General features: G+C 44.2%; 1 protein-coding gene across 1 annotated transcript in view; it reads left to right on the top strand.

The window, feature by feature from the left end:
- Positions 1-23841, top strand: part of KCNH3 (potassium voltage-gated channel subfamily H member 3) — a 472503-nt gene that overhangs the window by 217020 nt on the left and 231642 nt on the right. Inside the window, exons 2-4 of the mRNA XM_069653804.1 lie at positions 9803-10036; positions 11256-11390; positions 18088-18218. Of these exons, the coding sequence (XP_069509905.1) occupies positions 9803-10036; positions 11256-11390; positions 18088-18218 (500 nt within the window). The remainder of the gene's footprint in view (positions 1-9802; positions 10037-11255; positions 11391-18087; positions 18219-23841) is intronic.

Below are 23841 nucleotides of genomic sequence, written 5' to 3'. Positions count from 1 at the left end.
CGTATGCACTCCTGCGCCTAGCTAGGAAGCACACGGAACAAAGCAGTGCTGCACTGCTGAAACCACATTCTGATTGTTCAAGGCTCCTTATAGAATAAAAGATTCAGGAGCTCATTTTCAATGAGCATCTTACATATATTCACGTCTCAACTCATTTTCATGCACTTGTATGGCGGTAGAGGAGGGCGGATCGTAATTTACGAGTCTGCCGCTCCCCTCCTATCTGTCATACAAATACACCAGCATTGCGCCAGCATGCATTTCCACAGTGGCTCAAGGGGTTTGGATTCCTATGGAGTTTGGCAGCTTTTTTACACCAGCAAAAAGCTGACGGACTCCAAAGGAATGCGTAGTGAACGCCACCTGCCATGCGTACATGGAAGGCGGCATTTCCTCAATTTGCAGGGCGTACAAGCGTGTAGCCTGCCTTTTCCCACTCCCCTTTTGCACTCCATCGGGCACATGACAGAAATTCAGCTGTGGGGACCTCTCCACGCAAAAGTGAAAACCTAACACGCTGAATTACAAGAAATTTCAAAATGTTGGTCACTTTTAATGGACAAAATAGAAGGGCTTCAAATAAATGCAAACTTACACTTCTATGAGGCTGGAGTAATAAACATACGTGTGGCAAATCCACTGAGCTATTTATGGATGTGCTCCACTGACTGCAAGAAAAGAAGGTTTGCATTATGTGGTAGTATATATGAATCATGCCCGGCCTACATCAGTAGGAAATGGGTGGCCTATGATAGATGGCATCTGACCTGTTTGAATGTTGTTTTCAGTTCATATTGTCATCCCATCCCTGTACGCAACTGCGCCTGCCTTAATGTTTTCTAAATCCCTTTTGAAGTAAAAAAACATGCATGAAGCAGTGACGTCACTGGGGGGAGGCCAGGGGTCGCAATTGCAACTCCTGGCAACTCCTCTGCGACCCCTGGCCCTGCGGCCCCTGGGGTCTGCAGAGGCAGAGAGAAACTGAATGTAAAGAGGGCTCTCAGATGAGAGCCTCATTTACATTCATTTAATTTTGAAGCACCTTGCTTCATATGTAAGTAATGGGACGAGGAAGAGGGATATGGTGGTAATGCTGGGCCAAAGAGCCCGGGTTGGAGGAGGAGAGTTGGAGGGATAGGGGACATGTCAGGATGGTGGCGCTGGTGGAGGGTGCGCTATCACATAATGGGCATCCATGATAAAGCAGACATGATATGTGTTATTAGTGTTTAGACTCGCATTTCGGTACAGCTAGTCTAGTCATATCTTAATGTGGCATGACATTTTTACAGGGCAGCATGATAAGTGTTATTACCTGTCTAGACTGGTATTTGCCTTCAGCCATTAAAGTAAATTCTTACTGTGGCATGACATTTCTACATGGCATCTATAATAAAGCTTGATAAGTGTTTATCCCCTGTCTAGACGGACATTTGGGTGCAGCCAATCTAGCCATTTCTAACATCATCATGGCATAATTTTCTGGGCATCTATAATGAAGTAATCATCATAAGTGTTATTAGGTGTCTAGACTAGCATTTTGCTGAAGCTAGATTCACAATTTCTTACTGTGGCTTGACATTTTGTACTGGGCATTCCTGATAGAGCAATTATGATAAGTACAATTACCTTACTGTGGCACTGTATAATTTTTCTGGTCAGCTATGATAAAGTAAGCATGACAAGTGTTATTACGTGGCTAGATTGGCGTTTTGGTGCTGCCATTCTCAGTATGTCTTACTGTGGTGTGGCATTTTTTACTGTGCACCATCAAGGCTACAGCAAACATGATACGTCTTATTACGTGTCTGGACTAGAATGTGCAGCCAGTTTTGACATGCTTTCTTATGGTGGCATTGCATTTGTAATAGCAAAGCGGTAAGGTAGCTCTGCGATATGAGCGCTCGCTACTGCAATCTGTGTGTGATCTGCAGGTTTAATCAATTTTATATTGCTTCATGGCAGTATATCGTTGACTGAGGCACTCCTCTTTAAGGCAAATAATGGGTTCTCTAGACTATGGGCCTCATTACAAGTTTGCCAGGCCAGAAACAACAGTGCTGGTAACCTTGAGCCCGCCCACAGACCTTGACGGAAGCACCGGCACTGTTGCACACAGTGCCGGTGCTTCCATCCTCCCCGTTCCCATTGAGTCCTATTGAGGCCTCACTTTTGAAAACCACTTCATCAGTGCTACTTCAGAACAATCTCAAGAATGTTTGTCCCTGGATTTGTTGTATTGTTACATTTTGTGCATGCCAACCGTCTCATATACAGTGCGATCTAAAGAATACACCTCTTTCTCGTTCATGGTAGCTGTATATTTGAGATGTGTATTCAACAGATTACTCCATCTAAGAAATGTCTTTGCTAGCCCAATAATGCCGCCCCATACAGCAAACACATCAACAATATCTCTTCTCCACGTGATAATGTGCTGTGCATACAAATTGCTGTCACAATAATTGTGTGACGTCTCAAAAGCATTGAAGTAAATATTGGCGACGCAGGGAGCAACCGGCGAACCCACTGCCTTGCTGCCAATTTGGTGATAAAGTTGTTCGGGTGAAAATAGTCCTCTCATAGAGCCATTTCAGTCCACCAAAAATGAATGCCTTGGATGCATCTGCAGGGGGCGATTTGTGCAGCAATTCAGCCAATAGCCTCAGAAACTCTTCTTGAGGAGTCTTGGTGTGAAGGGACTCTATGTCCATGGTGATCAGGATGGTGATTGTATCATAAACAACGCTGTTCATCATGTCCCTGCTGTCTTTGATGTCTGAAGGCATTTTGGATGCTTATTGTCTAAGCCAAAGGTTCTAAGAGGGAACCAGAAGCTGATACAATGGGCTTGCCTGCAGCGTTAGTCAACTCTTTGTGGATTTAAGATGTATCTGAAACTGGGAGTGGAAAGGAGCACACTCTCTTGTTTGCTGATCCATCCTTCTGAGACAGCATAGCCTACCTTGTCTTTGATAGAATCTAACATCAACTGGGATCCCTATCTACCTTTTGATAGCTGTCGAAGGGAGATGGCTGCCGCCAGCCCTGAGGAGACTCAGGGCAGTGGGATTTCCGTCTGGTAACGTCCGCATTCTAAGCCTTTCCATTGGCTGGGAGACTACTACACCCCCCTCGCCGGGTACTAATCGTGCATAGTTGGGTACTTACACGTTATGCAATGCAGCGTATATTCTTCTGGCAAAAAATTCACAGCACTTTTTTTTTTCTTTTTATATGTGAATTGTAAATAAAATTGTTTTTCAATCAATCAAATGCCTTTATTTTCGCCCTAAAAGTTATAAAAGCATTACAAGTTCATGATAAAAACATTTCTTAAACAATTGAATAAAAAGACAACTTATAATGAAAGCACCTATGTTGCCAGTTCATACAACTTATAAACAGGGACAGTTAAATTAGAATTCATACAGTGAGATTCTGTACCCAACGTGTAATTAAATCGCCTATGTTGCCAGTTGCCAGTTGGTGCACCTTGCAAACAGAAAAGGACAAGGTGCAAACCATAAAGTGCAATTTGGTAACGGGCATCGGTTATTCCAGAAGACATCTATTTCAGCATCTAATAAAAACCCGTAGCCATAACAATTTAACTCTATTCATAGATTAGATTAAAAATAATTATATACACTTTAAAAATAGGTTAAAATTAATAACACAAAAAAAAACTTGTCTTTCAAATGTCACATCCATTAGCTGGGTTGTTTTTACCAGTTGAAAGATTCTATTTCCGTGTTAGGGCCCAGACAGCGAATGTGTGGTGCTCTGTCCAGGGAACCTGCCAAGTCCTCTGGCTTAGGTAAAAAGATGCAGCCCTCTCAAAGAGCCCGGTTGCAATCCCCCATTTCATAGGAACCGAAGCTTTGGGTGTCTCCATGAGGATGCCGATAGTAAACCTTTGAGTTCTCTCCCGAAAAATGTCTTTAGGACGGACCATCTTTTCACGGTTGAAAGTGTTTAAAAACCATTCTGTTTCCGTAAATCCTCTTTTCCTTCTTTTTGATGCGCCTCCATTTTTTACAGTGCTGTGATTGGTCATATGGCGCTATACCTATAAAACAAGTGAAATCTGATTCAGAACAGCGGCCCCAGCATGGGACCAGCACTGTATAGCACTTCATCAGGTGATACTTTGCTCTGATAATATGGTTTCAAATCGAATTCTTCTTTGTCCTACACACATTTCAAATAATGTTATGCACCAGAGGGTTATGTGGCCATTAGATGCACACGGGCACTACAGAATATTAGGGACAGAGTTGATGCAGTGGGAACGCCACCCAAGGGGGCCTTGCTACAGAAAGGGCAATATCAACACTGGTAACAGTATTTGATACCATCTATTATAGTAGGGCAGATCAGAGGGTGGCCAGGTAACCAGTGCAGTTTCAGTGTCATCCAGGAAGTCAGCAAAGGAGAGGAGGAGAAAAAGCAGACGCAAAGAGAAAGGTTTTCAGGTGCTTCTGGAACCGAAGATGATTCTCCTCAAGTTTCAGGGAGGCAGGGAGGCTGTTCAAGATGGAGGCCCCAGCTGAAGAAAGAGATCTACCACCAAATCGTTGCTTGGAGAAGCGACTGGCCCTGAGGGAGATTGAGGTAGATGAGCGAAGAGCTTGAGAAGGAAGCACTAGCGGCTAGCTTTCAACTTCACACATAGTCCATAAAAGTGCATCAGGGGCAGCCCTCCCCCGCACCCTGCCCTTAAGTGCAAATCCCAATGGTGTTCTTCAAAGTTGCGGGTGGACATGTGCCATTCTAGGTTGGTTGGTTCTATTAATAACAAGATACAGGGAAAATACAAGATCCCTGATGAAACATGCCACTGATGTAGCATCATATATAAGTGATCAGGATATAGACTGATGCGCCCTGACAGAAACATGGCTACATAGTGCTGCCGGACCTTCCATTGCACTGGCCATTCCTACAGTCAACTGTTTGTTTCGCAAAGATACCCTGGATGGATGAGGGGGAGGAGTAGCCACCATTTCTAAGTCTGAATTGGAAGGTTGTGAGGTTGACACACTTTGCTTATAGGGATGTGAGATGATCCATGTAAAAATTAGGATGGATCCAGAAAATACCACGAAAGTAATTCTGGTCTACAGACCCCCCGCCATTATGCATGACTATGCATCCGTACTCAGTAATATGATTTTACCGCTACTCAAACCTAATTCTAAGGTTATGCTATTGGGAGATGTTAATCTATGGTTGGGATGTAAAGTTGATCACTTAGCTAAAGCTCTTGAGACATCAATGAGTAATCTAGGTTTTATCCAACTTGCTAAGGTCCCTCCCCGTACTGAAAGGAATACGTTGGATTGGGTGGCCATGCTTAAGATCCAAACTAATGATGTGACAGTGCACCCGTGTCCCTGGTCTGATCACTTTTTTGTTCAGATGAACATATCATCTGAGCAGCAGATAAAGACCAAGGTTGTAAAAAAGTCATGAGCAGCAATGGAGGTGGCTCTCTCCATTAGAAGAGATGGTTGAGAGGCTGGATTTGTTGGATGAAATTGGGGAAGTCTTCCAGGAGATGGCTCTGAAAGCAGCCAATGCCGTCGCACCGCTGAGATCAAGGTGGGTTCCTATTAAAAGATTGAATACATGGATTTCGCATGATTTGCAAAAGACCGAAGCAAAAAAAACAAAATGATTTTATACTTGGAAAGTATCCAAGGACAGTAAAGACAAGGAGGCTTACAACATAACCTCCAAGGAATTTAAATTAGCTGTCATTGAGGCAAAAGGGAAATATGTTTAATACCAGAATCGTTAACGCTCAGTACAAGTCTAAAGAACTCAAAGATGCAGCTGGGTGTTCATCAATTTAGGAAGCCTTTTTGGGGAAGGTAGATAGGATCAAACAGAACATTGAGGACAGTAAAAAAACACTGTGACTATCAGAGCTGGGGGCCAATTGTTTAATACAGAAGCATTCAGAGCACCAGTTTAATTTTTGACCTGTAATGGAAGCTGAATTGTCGGTCATCATCAGTAGGCTCAAACCAACACATTGGGCCCCATTACGAGTTTGGAGGTAGCCATGCCCTTAATAAGGACATGGCTACCCACAAACTCAGGTCTTGGTCCGGGTTCCCTGAATGGGGAAATACCGGGCCATTCCGACCTTGGATGACCCGGTATTTCCCCATTCAGGGAACCCGGACATGGTACATCTCCATTCCCATTTGAGCCCCCACAGGGGCGTTAATGTCGGGTCTGTTGTTTACATCCAGGTCTGCTCGCGGGACCCGTAAGCAGAACTTGTAATGAGGCGGTAGGGGGTTAATGGCGCCGGCAGATTTACCGGCGCCGTTAACCCCCTACCGCCAGGGTCATAATGAGGCCCATTGTAAAGGGGATACGTGCCCTGCAGTCATAATCCAAGTATAATCTCCTCCTTTTATTGGGATTTCATCCAAATTTGTTAATGCTTCTTTTGAGGAAAGCCATGTCCCTGACGAAATTAAAAATGCCTGTATCACTCCTTTCCGAAAAAAGTCTGGTCTCTGTGCTCTGGAGCCGGCTAATTATAGGCCTATTACCAACACTCCCTTTTTATAAAAAAATGTTAGACTGCGTGGCATGCATGCAGATTCTAGCATAGCATAACAATCACAATATTTTAAATAAAAGGCAGTCCATTTTTAGACGGGGCATGGTAGAGAAACTGCTCTGCTGGATCTGAAATCAAGACTTCTTCAGGTAATGGATAAGGGACCAACAACACTTCTGAAGTTGCTGGTTATGTCTGTGCCTTTCGACCCGGTGGACCATTCATTATTAATCACCAGGTTGAAAGAAGTTGCTGCGTTTTCGGTTAAAGCTACATCATGGTTAGGGTTCTTACTCAGCAACAGACTTAGTAGGGTGTGCAGCGAGGTAGATGAGGCAGCAACGGCATCGCTGAGGTTTGGGGTTGGACAAGAGGCATGTCTTTCGCCCTTCCTATACAATATTTTTACAGTTCCCCTTTTTAATTTGCTAGAAGAGAAATGCATTGGGTTCACAAACTATGCTGACGACACACAATGTGTCATCCCCTTATCGGGCAACTATGAGGAGGATGGTAAAAATATGAATGATGTGTACAAACTAATTCTGGATGGTCGAAAACGGCCTAGCATTAAATAAAGATAAAAACGAATTGATGGTTGTGGGAACAGCAAACACAATTCTAAAGCTTGGCGCAGAATACAGGATATTCCAGGTGCCCCGCTGTGAGATGGAGACTAAAAGAAAGTAAAAACCTTGGGGATTCATCGAGACCAAAATCTGAATATGAATGACCAAGTGAACAGTCTGGTCTCTGCATCTTCTTATTATATTACGCTGCTAAACCAAATACGTCCCTATATCACCAAGACTAACTGTGAGACAGTGTCTTGAGCGATTATCGGGTCGAAAATCGACTAGGTATTAAGGAATCAGAGTGCACAAGATCACAAATGATAAAGAACAGCGCTGTTAGCGTATTAGTTGGTCTGGGAATGAGTGACCATGTCTCTGAGGCAAGACGTGAACTCCATTGGCTTCCGATTGAGACCAGGATCCATGTTCGTCTGCTTGCAATTACCCATAACTAGTGCCTAGTTGGTGTGAGCCCAGTGTACCTGACAGAGGCACTGCAGAAAAAATCCAACGTAAGAACTCTCAGATCCAATAACACAAATCAGCTGAAGGAGCCCAGGTGTACTCTTAGGCCGGTCAGTAAGTGCACCTTCTTTGCTGCAGCTCCTAAAGCCTGGAATGTTGTCCCGCCAGACCTGAGAGAAAAAAAAACAGTGAACTGGTGAATAAAAAACGGAATACTTTGCTATTTAGATGGGCCTTTTTTCCGTCTTTTTTCATGAACGTATTTCTGCCCGGCTGGTTTCTGGACTTCTCTTTTGGATCTCGCTTGGTTTTTGTTTGTCTGTTTTGCACCCGTAAGCGCGTTATAAATGAATAAAGTAAAGTAAAGTAAAGTAGCACCTGTGCCCCTGTTAGGGCTGTCAGTTCACTGCCCTTTGTCCGCCGTTATTCAGTGAGCAACTTTGCACAACATTCTTCAGGCACCATCCTTTGCACCCAGTGCTTTAAGTAGGATACAAAATCAAGGCGGGAGTGGGCTCTTGGGAAAGTGTGTGGCCTCAAGCAGGGGCAGGTGGCTTAGTCAAGAGCCGCCCGTCCAAAATAATACAGCATGAGGCCCTGCGAACATGTTTTCTGGGTCGGCATTCTCTCGGGCGGTCTTGGGTGAATACCGCGAATGAAGCGCCCTCTGGTACAGTTTCTAAATACATTTCTGTCTGTAAATAAATTAGTTTCTCACTCAGGGCCCGATTTTCAAAGGCATTTTTCAATGGGAAAATCCCATAGAAAAGGGCTTTGTAAATCAGGCCCTTAGTTTATAAAGAATTCAGTCAGTGAGTACCTTCCCTCTGTTCAGACATCCCCCAGGTCCTTTCCTTATCTGCTCATTCAGGATTTGAACTCCCCTGCTGGCTGCCTGTCCCGTGATAGTCTGCAGCTATTAACCCTCTGGCTACAGTACTTTAACTAGGATTATGCCACAGTATGAAGCCACATTGAAGGACTGATGGTGTTCACATACTGCCTCGGAAGGCGCCAACTTCTTTGAACTAAAGGCTGTGTCACTTTCAGTGTGCTTTTACTGACCAGAGACAGACCTATGTCAAAGGTGTTATCGCTGGCCTGCTCACCTGTCTCCAATTCTTTGATATGAGCAGAGAATGTGCTTGGGGAATAATGAAGTTGTAGGTGGGGCTCATGTTTTGCACCACTGTGTTTAGGCGCGTTATAAATGCCATATCATATCCATGATAAGCCCAGGGAATCACCAATTAGTTTGCATTAAGCAATATCTCCATTATAATCTATGCACCACACAGCTGCCTCAGAAAGGGAGGTGGGTTTAGGGGGCCCCAAACATCTTTTTGAAATGGGCCCCCACAGAGCCCCCATGCATCTTCCACATGCCCATAAATCACCCATGAGAAAGGGAAGGGAGACAAATAGAGCCAATGTAAGCTGCTTTGCATAAAATATAAGAGCATTCTGGGAAATTAAGAATTAGCACACTGTTTTATAGGACATATCTGTGACAATGATTCAAGACTGCAACCCTTCTGAGCATATAGTGCACACTGGCCTGGCATGTTCACTTATGCTAACACCCTAACTGTAAAATGACTGCAACCATGACTCATATATATGCATTTGTACAGCTGCAACCATTGGGCATCGGGTGTTGGCTGTCTGCCTGCAGCCTCCCTGCATGTAATTCCATCACAGTGTACAGAAGTCAGACTCTTGTCTAGGGGATTGAGGGAGCACCGGCCCAGAGGAGGTTTTTGGAAACTGCTCCTGTCTCTGAAGTTCACGCAACATCTTCCAAGCTCAAACCTATTGTCACCCTTTTAGCACCACCTTCCTCTCATTAGCCTTCTCTACATCATGCCATTTAGCCCATTCTGCCTCTGACTATATACCAATGACTACCCCAACCCCTTTGCTGCCCTTTGCTTGCTGCTCACTGATACCCAGGTTCTGCACGTTGCTCTCCATCTACTGACACTCGCGCAGCACCCTTCACACGACCCACTTTACATCCTGCTCTCGTCCCCTATATGCCATTCCCCTGATTGCTTGCCACCCATAATGCCTACCAATCGCTTGCTGCCATACGTGTGTGCCACCCATAGCCCCGGATTGAAAGGGCCTCCACGATCTGCACATCCCTAATCTAACTCTGGCTTCCTTCCTCCAGACAGCAACTTCGTCCTGGGGAATGCACAGGTGCCCAGCTCCTTCCCGGTGGTGTACTGCTCCGACGGCTTCTGCGACCTCACCGGCTTCACGCGGGCAGAGGTCATGCAGCGCTCCTGCATGTGCACCTTCCTCTATGGAACCGACACCAACGAGCTGATCCGGGCCCAGATACAGAAGGCCCTGGAGGAGCGGCTGGAGTTCAAGGCCGAGCTGGTGCTGTACCGGAAGAGCGGTGAGTCACAGGGGAGGAAGGGAATGTGGTAGGGCTGGCACCCCGGGTAACCCAGCCACAGAGTCGACAGGGCGGCATTGGAGGTGAGAATGGATCAGGGGGCAGGTAAGGAGGAGAATGGGATCCAAGGTCTGGGGGACCGAATGGGGTAAAGGATCACCAGGAGTGGATTGCTACCACTACAGATGAACTTGAACAGTGTAAGGCGTGTGGGAGGGAAATCCATAGGTGGGATCAAAGAGCGGGAATATTACCTTACAGCTTTCCCCATGAGAAGAGAGTGGGTCATTGGAAGAGTAGATGGGTGGGGCAAGGAACATCCTCCAAGAGCAGGGGTTGGATGGAACCATTCTCAACAACGTCAGAGCGTTTTCCTAAGCATGATGACATTTAGAATTTCTATTTATTTTCATAAACATTTATGGATAAATATCAAGAGCTTTGTAAAACAACTTTCAATGATGAGAGTGTATGGCAATGAATATAAATGGGACACATTCTCATTTCGTTTTACAATTTGGATTTTTTTGTTATTGTTGTGTTTTTTGTTGGCCATTTTCTTTTTCCTTTTTTATTTTTGCGCCTCTGACTGGCTGTACCTCCAAAAGATTCATGGCATGCCGGCTTTCAAAGGGGTGATTGGAGAGTAGGTGTTAACTTTATATTCAGTTTTCTCAAATTTAAAAATAATTAAGCCCATTTGACCACAAAGATGTTATAAAATGGCTGGGAAAATATGTCCCCTGTTAATGCGCAGGTTTGTGTAAAATGATAAAACATTCTATCCTTTCCATGTGGCCCCTTGGCTCAATAACACCCAATCTCCCAAATCTTGGGAGGATAGCACAGCAGCAATGTGCTCGCTTTGGAAGCAAGACGACATGAGCAACACAGGTTCGATCCCGGTGTCCGCGCTTAGAAACGTCTGGGTATTAAGTACGTTATAAATATCATAGCATGCCTCCTCACTGTAAGTGTTAAATTATCTTCAGCTAGAAGTTAGCCTGGTTCTAAGCCCTTCCAGTGTGTGCAGATAAGGTAGCTGAGGCAGAGAGAGATGAAGCTGTCATCTCATGATTACACTGGACTAGGATTGGAACAAAGGACTTCCGGTTTCGCAGCCGATTAATTGACCTTTATTTCACCTCTCCCCGTGTATTTATCTTTGTTTTCTTTTTACCAAGTCCCTACTCATACTCGGGCTTTCCTTCCCTCACAGGAGTGCCCTTCTGGTGCCTGCTGGACGTCGTGCCCATCAAGAATGAGAAGGGTGAGGTGGTGCTGTACCTCGTCTCCCACAAAGACATCACAGAGGCAAAAGCTCGAGTCGGGACGGAGAGCTGGAAGGAAGCAGGTGCAGTACTTTTTTTTAACTATTGGGGAGAGCCAAGTATGACGCTTGTGGGACACCTCGATACTATACAGAGCACTTCGAGTCTCGATCAGTGTCTCACTACCCTCACAGCCTACCCTGCCCACTTACTGCAGAGCATCTCTGGCTTTCTTGATTCATTTAATGTGTCTAGAACTAATGTCCTAAGGCAGATCATGCATCCAACTACCCAGCTGCCACCATGGCTACCCACTCGGAGCCTCTACGGCCACATGTATTTCCTTGGCTCAAAGGACCCTGTCCTAATAATCAACTCATACAATTCGATCGAACTTTGCAGCAAACAACACTTGCTAGGTGCTGCAGGAGATGACATCGTGAAAAGAGGACCTTCCTATCCTAAACTCTCTACGTATTGACCAGGAGAACACGTAAAGACAACAAGATATCGTTCAACACCGAGACTCAAGAGAGCCTCTTTTATATATATATATATATATATATGTGTATATACATATATATATACACATATATATATATATATATGTATGTGTGAGATTTACAAAGTGCAAACCTATCTGGGAAGAAACAGAGCCCTGTACATAGGGGGCTGTGGGAGTCTGACATAAGGGTTACAAGGAAGGGTACAGGGTAGGCAGAGGAGCTGGAATGGATAAAGGGGGCAGGGTACTGGGGAGCACCAGAGGGGTGAATTAAGGTTGAGTAGAGTGATGAGCGTTTATACACTTTAGAGATTGGCTGGGGTGATTGGGTGGTTTTCGGCAATGATTTGAATGGGATAACAGCTTTGTAGATCAGAACTTGGGGGAGCACTTTAAAAAGCCTGGGGCTCATTTCAAACGAATGCCATGTGCTTTGGCGTTTATGTGCTGAATCTGTTTTCTTTCGCCTCTGATTTTTGTTTGGTGTATCTCACCTTTGGTTTTTGGGGAGCAGCAATGGTAGTACCATCTCAAGCAATGTCCTGCCCCGTCCTATACAGCGAGCTTGTAGAGAGGGGAGTTTTTCTGCAGCCTCACTGAGCCTTGGGAAGCACAGAGGGATCCTCCACCTACCGCCTCTGCTTAGCTCTTTACTGTCTGCATCCCTGGTTACCAGGGTCCCTACTGGAGGGTCACTCAATGAGGCTTCCTCACAGGACTAAGTACCTAATGTGTATGGGATGTCGGCTAACTAAAGAAAATAATAATGGGTGGGGTTGTGTAGGATGTGCACAGTGTGAAAGGAACAAATGAGGGAAAGAATGTGTACAACTATGTTACACCACGCAACACTATCGTGTTGAATTGTGATGTGGTCTGTGTACCCTTGCAAACACTCTCACTCTTATTCCCCTTGGCTATCAACATGTTTCTTCCAATGACCACTCGTGCCACTCATGGCAAGCATTCTTCAGGAAGCCTCCTTTGATCGCCTTACAACCCAGATTTGGTAGCTTGGAAAGCTGACTGTCACTATTCTGTTCCCTACCTCTGTTACAGCGTGCTTCTACGCACCTCAAACACACATTTGGTTCCACATTCACGCCACATGTTCTCAGTTTTCTTTCTTTTGCACGTGCATACCAACCCACATACCTCAGGTGCCTGGAGCACTTACTCAACTCATGTATTCAATCTGTTTGATCTCCCTCTGATCCCTGTAGATTTGTACTGGCACTTTTCCTAGTAGCTTTTTTGGTGTTATTGTCTATGGGTCTTCTGTGTCACCTGTAGGAGAGGCGGGGGCAGGGGGAAGAATATTATTTACAAATAATGTAAACGAGTGCTCAGTTCTTCCTTTCATCTCTGAAATCGACAGGGTAGTGAGCACAATGTGCTGCCAGAGCAGCCAAGGCCATGGGAGTCCAGGGGCCACGGCAGCAAGGAATGGCACAAAAGCACGAGGAGAAGTGCACAGCCTTTAGGGTCATCCGTAAAGCAGAAAAGGCCTTCAAATAACCCCTGTAACAAAAACATTGGAAATCTGAGGGTTCCCATGAAAAGCTTGGCAAGGGAAATCGTAGATAATTTTACCAATCCAAGGAGGTACTGCCCATGTAAAAAGTGGTCCTTTGTATTAAAAGCTATGACTTCACTGGACATTTGAATACTGGGATATCCTCTGTTATCCAGTTCTTCCAATGCAATGCAAAGGATCTCTCATGGAGCAAAAATGCAAGATTTTAATTTAATATGGATACCCATAGTGCTTTGCTTTGTGGCTCCATGCTGAAGGTGAACTTCTAGGGATGGCTACTAGGTGGTGCTGTGACATGAGTGCACTGTTAACTGTAACAGTGTGCTATGGTCTCAAGTTACAAGTAGGAGAGTTTATTGTTTGCATTTTAAAACCCACCACAATATTGATGGTGTCTGGTAAACATAATCAAGTTTTGATGCAAAGTTCTCATGCACATTTTAAGAAGAAGAAGACTGTTTTATGAGCTGTTGGTCTTTGGCTGATAAAGCTATGTATAAGATAGTGCTGCCCTATAAGACAGTAACCTAAAACGGAAGCTTATTAGATCATTTTCATACCTGCAGTGCTTTGCTTTGACCTGGAAGTGCATGGCTGCTAGGTAGCACTGTGGTATGTGCACAGTGTTAACTCAAGTGGTGATTCTATGTCATGTCCACAAAGTAAAATTACTTTGTGGAAATGAATTCAAAAGTTTATTTTAAAACGTGCATTTTTATGGGGACGGCCCCAAATCCTCCTTCACTATAACCCTTACTGCAAACCCCTGACCACTCCCTTCGCCCGTTAACCCACAAAAAAATACATTTAGACGTAAACTACCAATGTAATTTCCACAAATTAAATTACCACGTAGTCATTTAGTTTGTGGAAACAAATTGAGACCCAAGTTCATATATATTTCATAGAAAATCCTTGGAGTTTGCAAGAGAATTAAGAACATATTCAAATGTACATGTTTAGGAGCATTGTTGTTCTTGATTTGCCAAGATATTCTTATCATTTGATCCTGCGAGACTGCCTGGGTTATCCAAGCTTTTCAACACAATGCAGTATGCCATACGTCCTTGTATTTCCTGGGACTATTCCGTCACCTAACTTTTCTGTGAAAGACTAAATCTCCATACCCGCATGGATGTTCCCAGATTTTCCCAGGATGCAGATTGCCTTGAACACCTTAGCTTATTCGTCAGTTTCCAAGCCAATGCTCAGATTTCAAATCGTTGGGACTCGGGCTTCCACTGAAAATCTATGTGATGGAATAGTGTTAGGAAATCCAAATACTTTGAACAAAACACATTCCCTTACAAACATATAATGTGTGTTCTATTAAACATAAAGAGGTCTGGGAGTCCCTCTACCGGCACAAACACGGCCCATTAACCTGTTCCTGGTCGGATGGCCCCCGGGAGAGTCTCATCCACACTTTAGCTCACTGTGCCTTTCACAGAGGAGAAATTTCATAGGCATATCAGTCTTTGTCCCACCCAAAGGTAGACACATCAAAATGCTAGGCAAATCTCCTCTGAACAAGAGTACCAACAGCAACCCCAGACGCGTGTTTCAGCCTAGTCGGGCCTCAGTGAGGTCAAGCTGTGCCTCTCTGGGCACAGTGAGCAAGGAGTCCACGTCTGGTAATTTAGGAAGAGAACCCAAAGTACTTACAAATTTGCATAAAGTGGTCTGGGACTCCCTCTTCTGGCACAAACACGGCCCATTGACCTGTTCTTGGGTGGATGGCCTTCGGGAGAGTCTCAAGCACGCTTTAGCTCACTGTGCTTTTCACATAGGAGAAAATTCCATACACATATCAGTCTTTGTCCCACCGGAAGGTAGTCCAGCACCGAAATGCTATGTAAATCTCCTCTGAACAAGATTACCAACAGCAACCCCAGACACATGTTTCGGGCCTAGTCGGGCCTCATCAGTGAGGTGGAGCTATTCCCCCTGAGAGCACAGTGAGCAAGGGGTCCACGTCTGGATAACCCTAGTAACTTAGGATGAGAAACCAAATAACACACAAATGTGCATAAAGAGGTATGGGAGTCCCTCTACCGGCATGAACATGCCCATTGAACTGTTTTTGGGTGGATGGCCCCCGGGAGAGTCTCAACCATGCATTAGCTCAGTGTGCTTTTCACAGATGAGAAATTCCCATAGGCATCTCAGTCTTTGTCCCACCCAAAGGTAGTCTAGCACTGAAATGGTAGGCAAATCTCCTTTGAACAAGAGTACCAACAGCAACCCCAGTCACTTGTTTCAGCCTAGTCAGGCCTCATCAGTGAGGTGGAGCTATGCCCCTCTGAGCACAGTGAGCAAGGGGTCCACGTCTGGATTATCCTGTGTTCTAATATAGCCTTGCAGGCCAGATTCCTGCCATTTCTGTGCAATCTAAGAACAGGTATCATGACCCCCTCGAATGCTGCTTAATTTATGAAGCTCTGACTGAAAGGGTGAGGTGGCCCTGCCACGAGATTCGAATTTGGAAAGTCCAGACTAGTGCATGTGTGACGACCACTTCAGTGCGGCCCTACAATGATTTGTCTCTCTAATGAGCAATAATGTAACACACGCTCTATTCGCATAATCTTGGCCTAAGCAACAAGCACGAAAAAAAGGCTTGCGCCCACAGAATATTTTTCTGTATATATATGGTGCTTCCCTTTGCAGGCATGTGTGCTGCACTGCTGTTAGGCTGCCATGCTGCCCCATCGTGAGCCTGTGTGTTGCCCCTGTCCTAAGCTAGTGTGCTATCCAACAGTCTGAGCCTGTGTGTTTCTCCACATTCTGATCCTCTGTGCTGCCCCACATCCTCTGCACCATCCTGTGTATGTGCGTTCCCCTTCCTGAGCCTGTCTGTGTGCTATTCCCTTTCTTCAGCCCATTTACCTCCACCTCTGGAGCCTGTGCACGGTCCCACCTCATAGGTCTGTGTATTATCTGCCTTCCTGAGACTGTGTACTGTTCCCCTTTCTAAGCTTGTGCACCATTCACTTTCTGAGCATGCACACTGTCCCCCTTCCTGAGCCTGTGTACTCACCCCCTTGCTGAACCTGTAAACTCTTCCATTCCTGAACTTGTGTTCCCAGTAGAGACGTAATTTCAGCAAAATGCCAGGGGCAGCGGAAGTGACATCACACAACCCTTGACCTCTGATGACATCACAGGAAGTGATGTCATTTGACAACACCCTGAAGTGGCATCATGGGAAGCGATGGAACACAACCTTTCACCCCTTGACAAACAGGTAGTGGCATCACATTGTTCCTAGGTACACTACAACACATATAGTTACAATATCACAGTGATATACATTTCATACAAGAATGGATCACCATATGTATCAATAATATTAGTGTGTATAGGCCCATATTACCCAATTACTGTGAATGCACGCAAACGTGCAAGGCCAAATTATAATGATGTGTTGTTATATAAGACTTACGCTTAAGCGCTTTATAGACAACAAATATACATACAATATCACCCAACCTGTGTTGGTACTCATTTATCGACCTCAGAAGGATGAAAGGCTGAGTTGAGATGTTTAAGAACAGACTAAATAAGGTACTCACCCCCAGAAGTGTGCTTGAAATAAACCTTTAATGAATCTAGCAATATACATATAGAATTCCAGAAAAAAAATGTTCCTATTCTTTCTTCTTTAGGGTCACTGCTCAAAGTGTTAGACTTGTGGAACCCCCTGTTGTTTTAAGAGGCTTGAACAAGAAGGTCAGCTACTCCAGAAACAAAGAGCCACATTGTGCTGGCCACAGCCCAGAGCTTAGATCACAAAAAAAAGTTTATTATTTTTATTTTTAAGGTGTAGCAAGGGAGACCACAGCGGTAGCAACGGAGACATCAGCGGTCGCAGCTGCGACCCCTGGCGATGCCCAAATGACGTCCCTGGTTCCCACCCTCTTCCTGAGAATGTACACTCTTCCCCTTCCTGGGACTATGCACCCCTCGCCCCTTCCTGTGTGTGTACTGTCTCCCTTCCTAAGACTGCGCACTCTCCTAGTCCCCCATCCTGAGCCTCTGTGCTGTCTATCTGCTTCAGCTTCACTGCTGCTACCGTGCTGAGTTTGTGTATCATCCTACCTGAGCATACATGCTGTCCCCATTCCTCTCGTGATTGCCTTCAAGATTGCATAACGCTCTCCCGTTCATGTATTTGAGAGCGTATCCCGTCTTTCGCTAAGAGCGCATGCTATTTGCCTATTGTTATTTTTATGTGTTCTTTTTTGGCCTCAAAGGACAGAAAAACAAAGTGTTATTAGTAAATTCAAACTCAAACACGGATCACAAAGTCAACTAGTAGCAGCCTTTTTAGGTCTACACAATTCAATGGCAAGTACATTAATGTTGAACCCCTGCACTGCCATGACTGACACCATTCTTTCTGCATCAGTGCAAGACTTCACACAGAATAGAGTTATTCAACAGTGCTTACACAGTCGGAATCACAGCCATCGTCCTGGGTATTCTGGGACTTTGATAACACAGTACTCCTGCTTAAAATAGTCTAATGTAATAATACTCCATGTTCTTACCAGCCAGAACCTTCATGTAGTCATCGCTACACCACAGGACATTGTCATTAGGCCTTCTCCCAGCTGTCCTCCTGAATCCAATTTAAGCAGTAGAACGACTTCCATTGGGTGTAGTGTTTTGTGGCTCCAACTCCTGATGCTTGCAGTCCATTGGGATTCTTTTCCATTGTTTCTTATTTCTGCAGGTGGCAGAAGGCCGTACGGCAAAGCTGGGAGCAGGGGGTTCAACGGCAACCGCCGCAGGAGTCGTGCAGTCCTCTACCATCTGTCTGGACACTTGCAGAAGCAGACCAGGACCAAGCACACGCTCAACAAGGTATGCATGCATGCACGCATGGACAGAGTGGTGCGGGAGGCCTACAAGGTGAGTCATGAGGACGAGAAGGAATGGGAGTGACACGAAAGAGAATGAGAAAATTCTTACCAAGCTGTTTGTGCCTTCCTTGCTAAGGGATCCAAGTGGTTCCATGTAAAGATTGAAGATCATGTGAGAGAGGATGGATCCTTGAGGGACTTCTCTGGTGATGGGTAAAGTTGGTGATCTGGGGGAATCCATTTGTACAAACTGGTGGTGATTAGCAAGGTACGATTTCAACAGGTTGAGGACAATCCCACTGAGTGAGTGTCTGGTGGTCTGCTGTGTTGAACGCTGCTGATCGGTCAATGAGAACCAGGAGGTAAAGATGGCCATCATCGAGGATGTTAAGGGCATCGCTGATCACCGTGATGGTAGACGTTTCTGTGCTAGAAACAAGAGTGGCCTATAGCCATTTGCAATTGGGCAATCGTCTCCGTCAACAAGTGGATGAAGGAGGTCCTTATTCCCTGCGCACGGACCTCCTTTTCTTCAGGTCAATGGAAAGTTGTCGAACAGTTGCCTGAGCTCATTTGTAGAGAGCTGGCACAGCAGATAGGCAAAGCCACAGTAAAAAGCATATGATGTCCTGCAGGGCTCATCTTATCTTATCCCTGGGCGTCACTAGAGAAGGCATGTGCTATTCCTGCTTTGACACAGCTGAGGGTTCATCTAATCATTCCTTTGGGTCCCCCACAAGAAGATGAACAGTGCAATAAAGCTGATGCTCTGTGATATTGCTCTTGTAAAACAAAATATTTAACAGCATACTAGTGCAAAGCATTCAGTGAAATATCTGGGGGAAGCAGGTGGTGGTGTATCATGTCTGATCAGGGACCCCACCTTCTTCAGAGTGCACATTTGAGTTTAAAAGTGTGAGGGAGCCCAAATTAAAACGTGGTACATATGATCTCCCACTGCCAGTCTTCCCACTTTACCTGGAGTGGGTGGGACAAACTCTAGATTTACCAGGCAGATGTTTCCTGGTGTGGCCTTCCTAACAATGAGGAGCTAGGGATAGGAGTGCCTTTCTCCAATGAAGGATCCTGAGCTTCTCCACCAGGTGCTCTTCTGCCTCCATTAACAAGCATCCTGTTACAGAAGCCTTTTAAGGGGTTTGGAATGTACGATAATTTAGCAAGGTAAAACTTTGGGTCTAGTTCATAATTCATAGCTTCAAAGGCCACCCTAAAATGGTCAATGACATGATTTACGTAGAAAATTACCTCTGCTGCTGCAACCTTCTATTTATTGGTTATCTATGGTTTCCTTCTAAGGAGTCATCAGAAAATGAACACCCACGGGTAGGCTGCAGAAAACACATCTCACTAATCCTGAATGCACCCGACAGGTTGTTTGACAACAAACATGACCGATTCAAGGATCCCTGAACAGTCTAGAAAATCCCCACTTGAAGGAGGCCCAGACACTTGATCCGAGTCTTCCCCTCTCCGAGACCAATACTCATTGCCTACTTGCTGCCTGTATCATGAACTCATCCAGTTATTCAGAAAGGGCTTGAGGCCCTGGCACTTTCAGCCTAAGTATTATCTGCCACCTTCCTGCAGACTTGTCTACATATCTTTCTCATTATTATGTAATTATCCAGTCCATGAAGCCTCCCTCATAGAACAGGACATGTTACATATATGAAATTATTTAATATAGGATTAATAATGGTTTTAGGTGATCAAGATCCTCTGGGGTCATAGAAACAGCAAACATCTGATGCAGGATCGAAGCCACTGTGCATTTCACCCAAGGAGAGTTAAGAGGGGAAATATGAGGTAGTTAAAGTGGAGCGATGGAGTAAGTATAAGCAGTTGAGAGGGAAGTGATGACATGAGGGCTGGAGCTGATCATCTAGCAGTTGCTAATATTTATATAGTGGAGTGTTGGGGTGCAGTAACTAAGGACTCTAGAATGGAGTGTGGTGTTCTAAGGGAACGGTTGGAAAAAGAGAGCTGAGGAAGAAGTTATTGGCGGAGTGCTGTCCGCAGTGTTATTAATAGATACACTCTTGAAGACCAATACATGAAGATTACCTTTGCTCCTTATTGTGGAACACTGTTATTTCATTTGACTACGAGTGGGTTAAAACACCTGCTGCCAAACACCTGCTGCCTGAAGAGCCCTGCAGGACGTTAAGGAAGGACCTTTCTATTGGGGTCAGCCACTACATTCAGACGGTGAGTCACACCATGCACAAGATACCATGCATACATTAAAGAAAAATAAATTCACTTCTGAGGTGTATGGAGGCATCAAGCTCCAAGTGCGAGCGGCTAACATTAAGAGAGCAAGCAAGCAAGGCATTGTGTTCAGAGGGCGAGCAACTACCGTGAAGAGTGCCAGTCCGAGAATGGTGCTGGTGCGCAGTACGGGAATAGCGCTGGCGCGCAGTCGCAGAAGCCGAGAATACCTGTAGAAGAGAAAAAGACTAGAGGAAAGAACCATAAGGCACATGTTTACGTGCCACCATATTGTTTGGGAGTGTTTGTTCCATTCTTACTTTGCGCTGCAAGTAATTTACATTGGACAGTGAACAGTCTAGTGGCAACATCAAGAGATCTTATAAATGTGATATAAAGTGTGTAGTACAATGCAAGGCATAACAATACATCCTCCACAATCATTATTAGCAACAGCTGGAGACCCTCCTATACCATGGATGGAATGCAAGGAATACTGGGGAAATTATGTCAGCACTATAGAAAATCAGCATTTGACACCAGGAAAAAAGAAAAAATTATTGCTTCATTCCCTCTGTCCTGAAGGACACAGACTATTCAGAGAATACCCACCCTTGAGATCAGGAGAAGGTGAGGGCAGGAATTAATATGAACTGGAGATGAGGCAGTTAGATTTATATTACTATCCTAAGACTAATATATATTATTTTTACTGCAGGAAAACAAGAAAATGAGGAAGTTGTGGATGAATATGTGAGTGCCCTCAAATAAGTAGCAGTGACGGTTAACTTTGAAAGAGGAGTGTCTTTGGATGAATTTACAAGAGACCAAATTATAATGTACACAAACAGTGAAGTCATGCAGGAAAGACTGAGGATGTGTGAGGACCCTTCCCTTGAAGAAATAATCACCATATCAAAAAAAGGTAGAGCGTACTACTATATGTTCTAAAGCCATTTCAGTGAAGGAAAAGGAATTGACGCAAGCAGCTCAAGTTGCTGTGATTAAACAGAAATAAGTGACAGAAAAGTCAGCCTCAAAGCAAAAAGAAATTAGAGAGAATATCAGCAAGATGAAAAGGGAGTGCAGAAGCCTTTCAAAGAATGATGGGAGTGAAATGAGAACACATTTACAAATAGGGAAATGTTACAGATATGGAAAGAAAGGATAGTATGCAAATTCTAAGATGTGTCCAGCTCTGAATCAGAAATGTTCGAATTGTGGGATAAGAGGACAATTTGGGATTGTGTGCAGGAATAAGAAACAAGGAGGCCACAAAAATCAGAACAGAATAAAATTCATACAGGAGGATGAGGAAGATGAAGAAGCAGTGGAAGCTGTGAAAGCTGTGAGGGGTAATAAGAGGAAAGTCCCAAAGAGCATATTTAAAATTGATGGAATTTCCTCTGAGTTGATGGTGGACTCAGGATCTCCGTACACCATAATAACGAAGGAAAAATGGGATCAATTGTGCAGTAAGGGCTATGTGTCAGAATTGATTCAATCTGATATTAGAGATCCAGGGGAATTTGAAGGCTCGGTGATTAACATCATGGGGTACAGGATGGTATTAGAATAATTTAAACGAAGGATGGCGGAGGTCAACATATATGTAGCAAGGAGAGGAGTGAATGATTTAGGTTGGGAAGACCAAGCCAAGCATAATATAAAACCTACCCCAGGAAGTGATGATCTGATGTGTGTGGTGTTGAAAAAGGAGTTCATACAACAGTATTCCTGAGGGAATGAAAAAGTAGTATTATTTCTTGGGGTATCTAATGAAAAGATAGGGAAACTTAAGGGATATTGCCATACGATAGAGCTGAAAGCAGGTGTAAAACCCATGTCACATTTGGTGCAGCATATTCCTACCTCTTTAATGGATGAAGTAAAAGAAGAATAACAAAGACATAAAAGAGAACGGATAATTGAGGAGGTAGAAGCATTAGAATGGATGTTTCCAATAGTTGTGGCAAAGAAGACTAATGTGGAAGTGAGAATTTGCATGGACCTTAGAGACCTAAATAAGTGTATGGTTGTGGAGGAATATCTATTACCAGTAATATCAGAAATGCTACATTTGGTGGGCACAGCAGATACATCCTCCACGATTGATTTCTCTGCTTTTTACAAATTCAATTACATCAAGAATACAGGAAATAAACAACTTTCATTACCCCATTTGGGATGTATAGGTATGTAAGAATGCCTTTTGGTTTAGCATTGGCCGCTGCTGTTTTTCAATTGGGTATGACTCACTTGTTTGGAGAGATGAGTGGAGTACAGGTGTTCCAAGATTATATATTGGTGTATGGAGTTTGGAAAAAGCAACATGATAAGAGATCGAGGAAACCTGAAGAAAAAGGATTGACAGCAGAACATAGGAAGTGTAGATTTGGCAAGAGTGGGGTGGATAATTTAGGACACTTGCTTTTTAGGAGGATATAGACACAAAGAAAAAGGTATGAAGGCAGTGGAATACGCTATGTGTCTAGTAACAAGGAGGAATTATAATAATTGTTAGGTTTAGCGACTACTACAATAAGTTTATTTAAGGTGTTGCAGAAATAGCTCAACCGTTGAGAGAGCTCATAAAAATGATTTCAGGTTTGAATTGATGGAAATACAAGATCAGGCTATGATGGAAGTAAAAAAGGGTATAATGGAGGCACTGTTCTTGGGAGGTTTTGTAACGGCAGAAAATGTATAATAACGGTAGAGCTAGATATAAAGGGGTAGGTGCAATGTTGTCACAGGGAGATCGGGACCCTGAGAGAAAAATCATGTTTGCCTCCAGAGCGGTTACAGACACTGAAACACGATATTCAGTTGCAGAAAGAGAATTGTTGGCCTGTTGTTGGGGAGCTGATCATTTTAGACAGTATGTGTGGGGAGAAGAATTTGTTCTGAGCATGGATCATAAACTGTTATTAGAAATGTTAACAGTGCAAGGTATGTCAAGAGCGACACCAGAATAGCTAAGTTGGGTATAAGGTTGATGGAATATATTTGCTATGTAGAGTAGTTACCTGGTAAAAGAAACTGTGCAGCAGATTTCTTTTTATCAAGGATGCCGTTACCTATTGAAGTTTCCACAAGAGATGTTGGGGAAGAAGTTGAGGAACAAATGTGTAGTAAGATGGAAGCTAGTAGAGTTAGAGGGATAGGAGGAAAATAGCACTCAGGATGATGTATTGAATAAGGTAGGGCAATGGATTGGAGAGGGATGGCCAGAGAAAAAGTGGAGGGACAGGTATAAAGCATTTTTCATAGTGACGGAAACATTATCTGTTGAAGATGGATGGGTTTTGTGAGAAGGTAAGGTGATACCTCCAGAGTCGTTGAGGGTACAATTGTTTGTTTGGCACATGAAGGTCATCCTGGTTTAATGC

Source organism: Ambystoma mexicanum, chromosome 3q (assembly GCF_040938575.1).
Source record: "Ambystoma mexicanum isolate Mex_15411 chromosome 3q, UKY_AmexF1_1, whole genome shotgun sequence".
NCBI classification, from domain to species: Eukaryota; Metazoa; Chordata; class Amphibia; order Caudata; family Ambystomatidae; genus Ambystoma; species Ambystoma mexicanum.
Note: the sequence above shows the minus strand (reverse complement) of the source record. Positions and strands in the feature narration are given on the sequence as shown.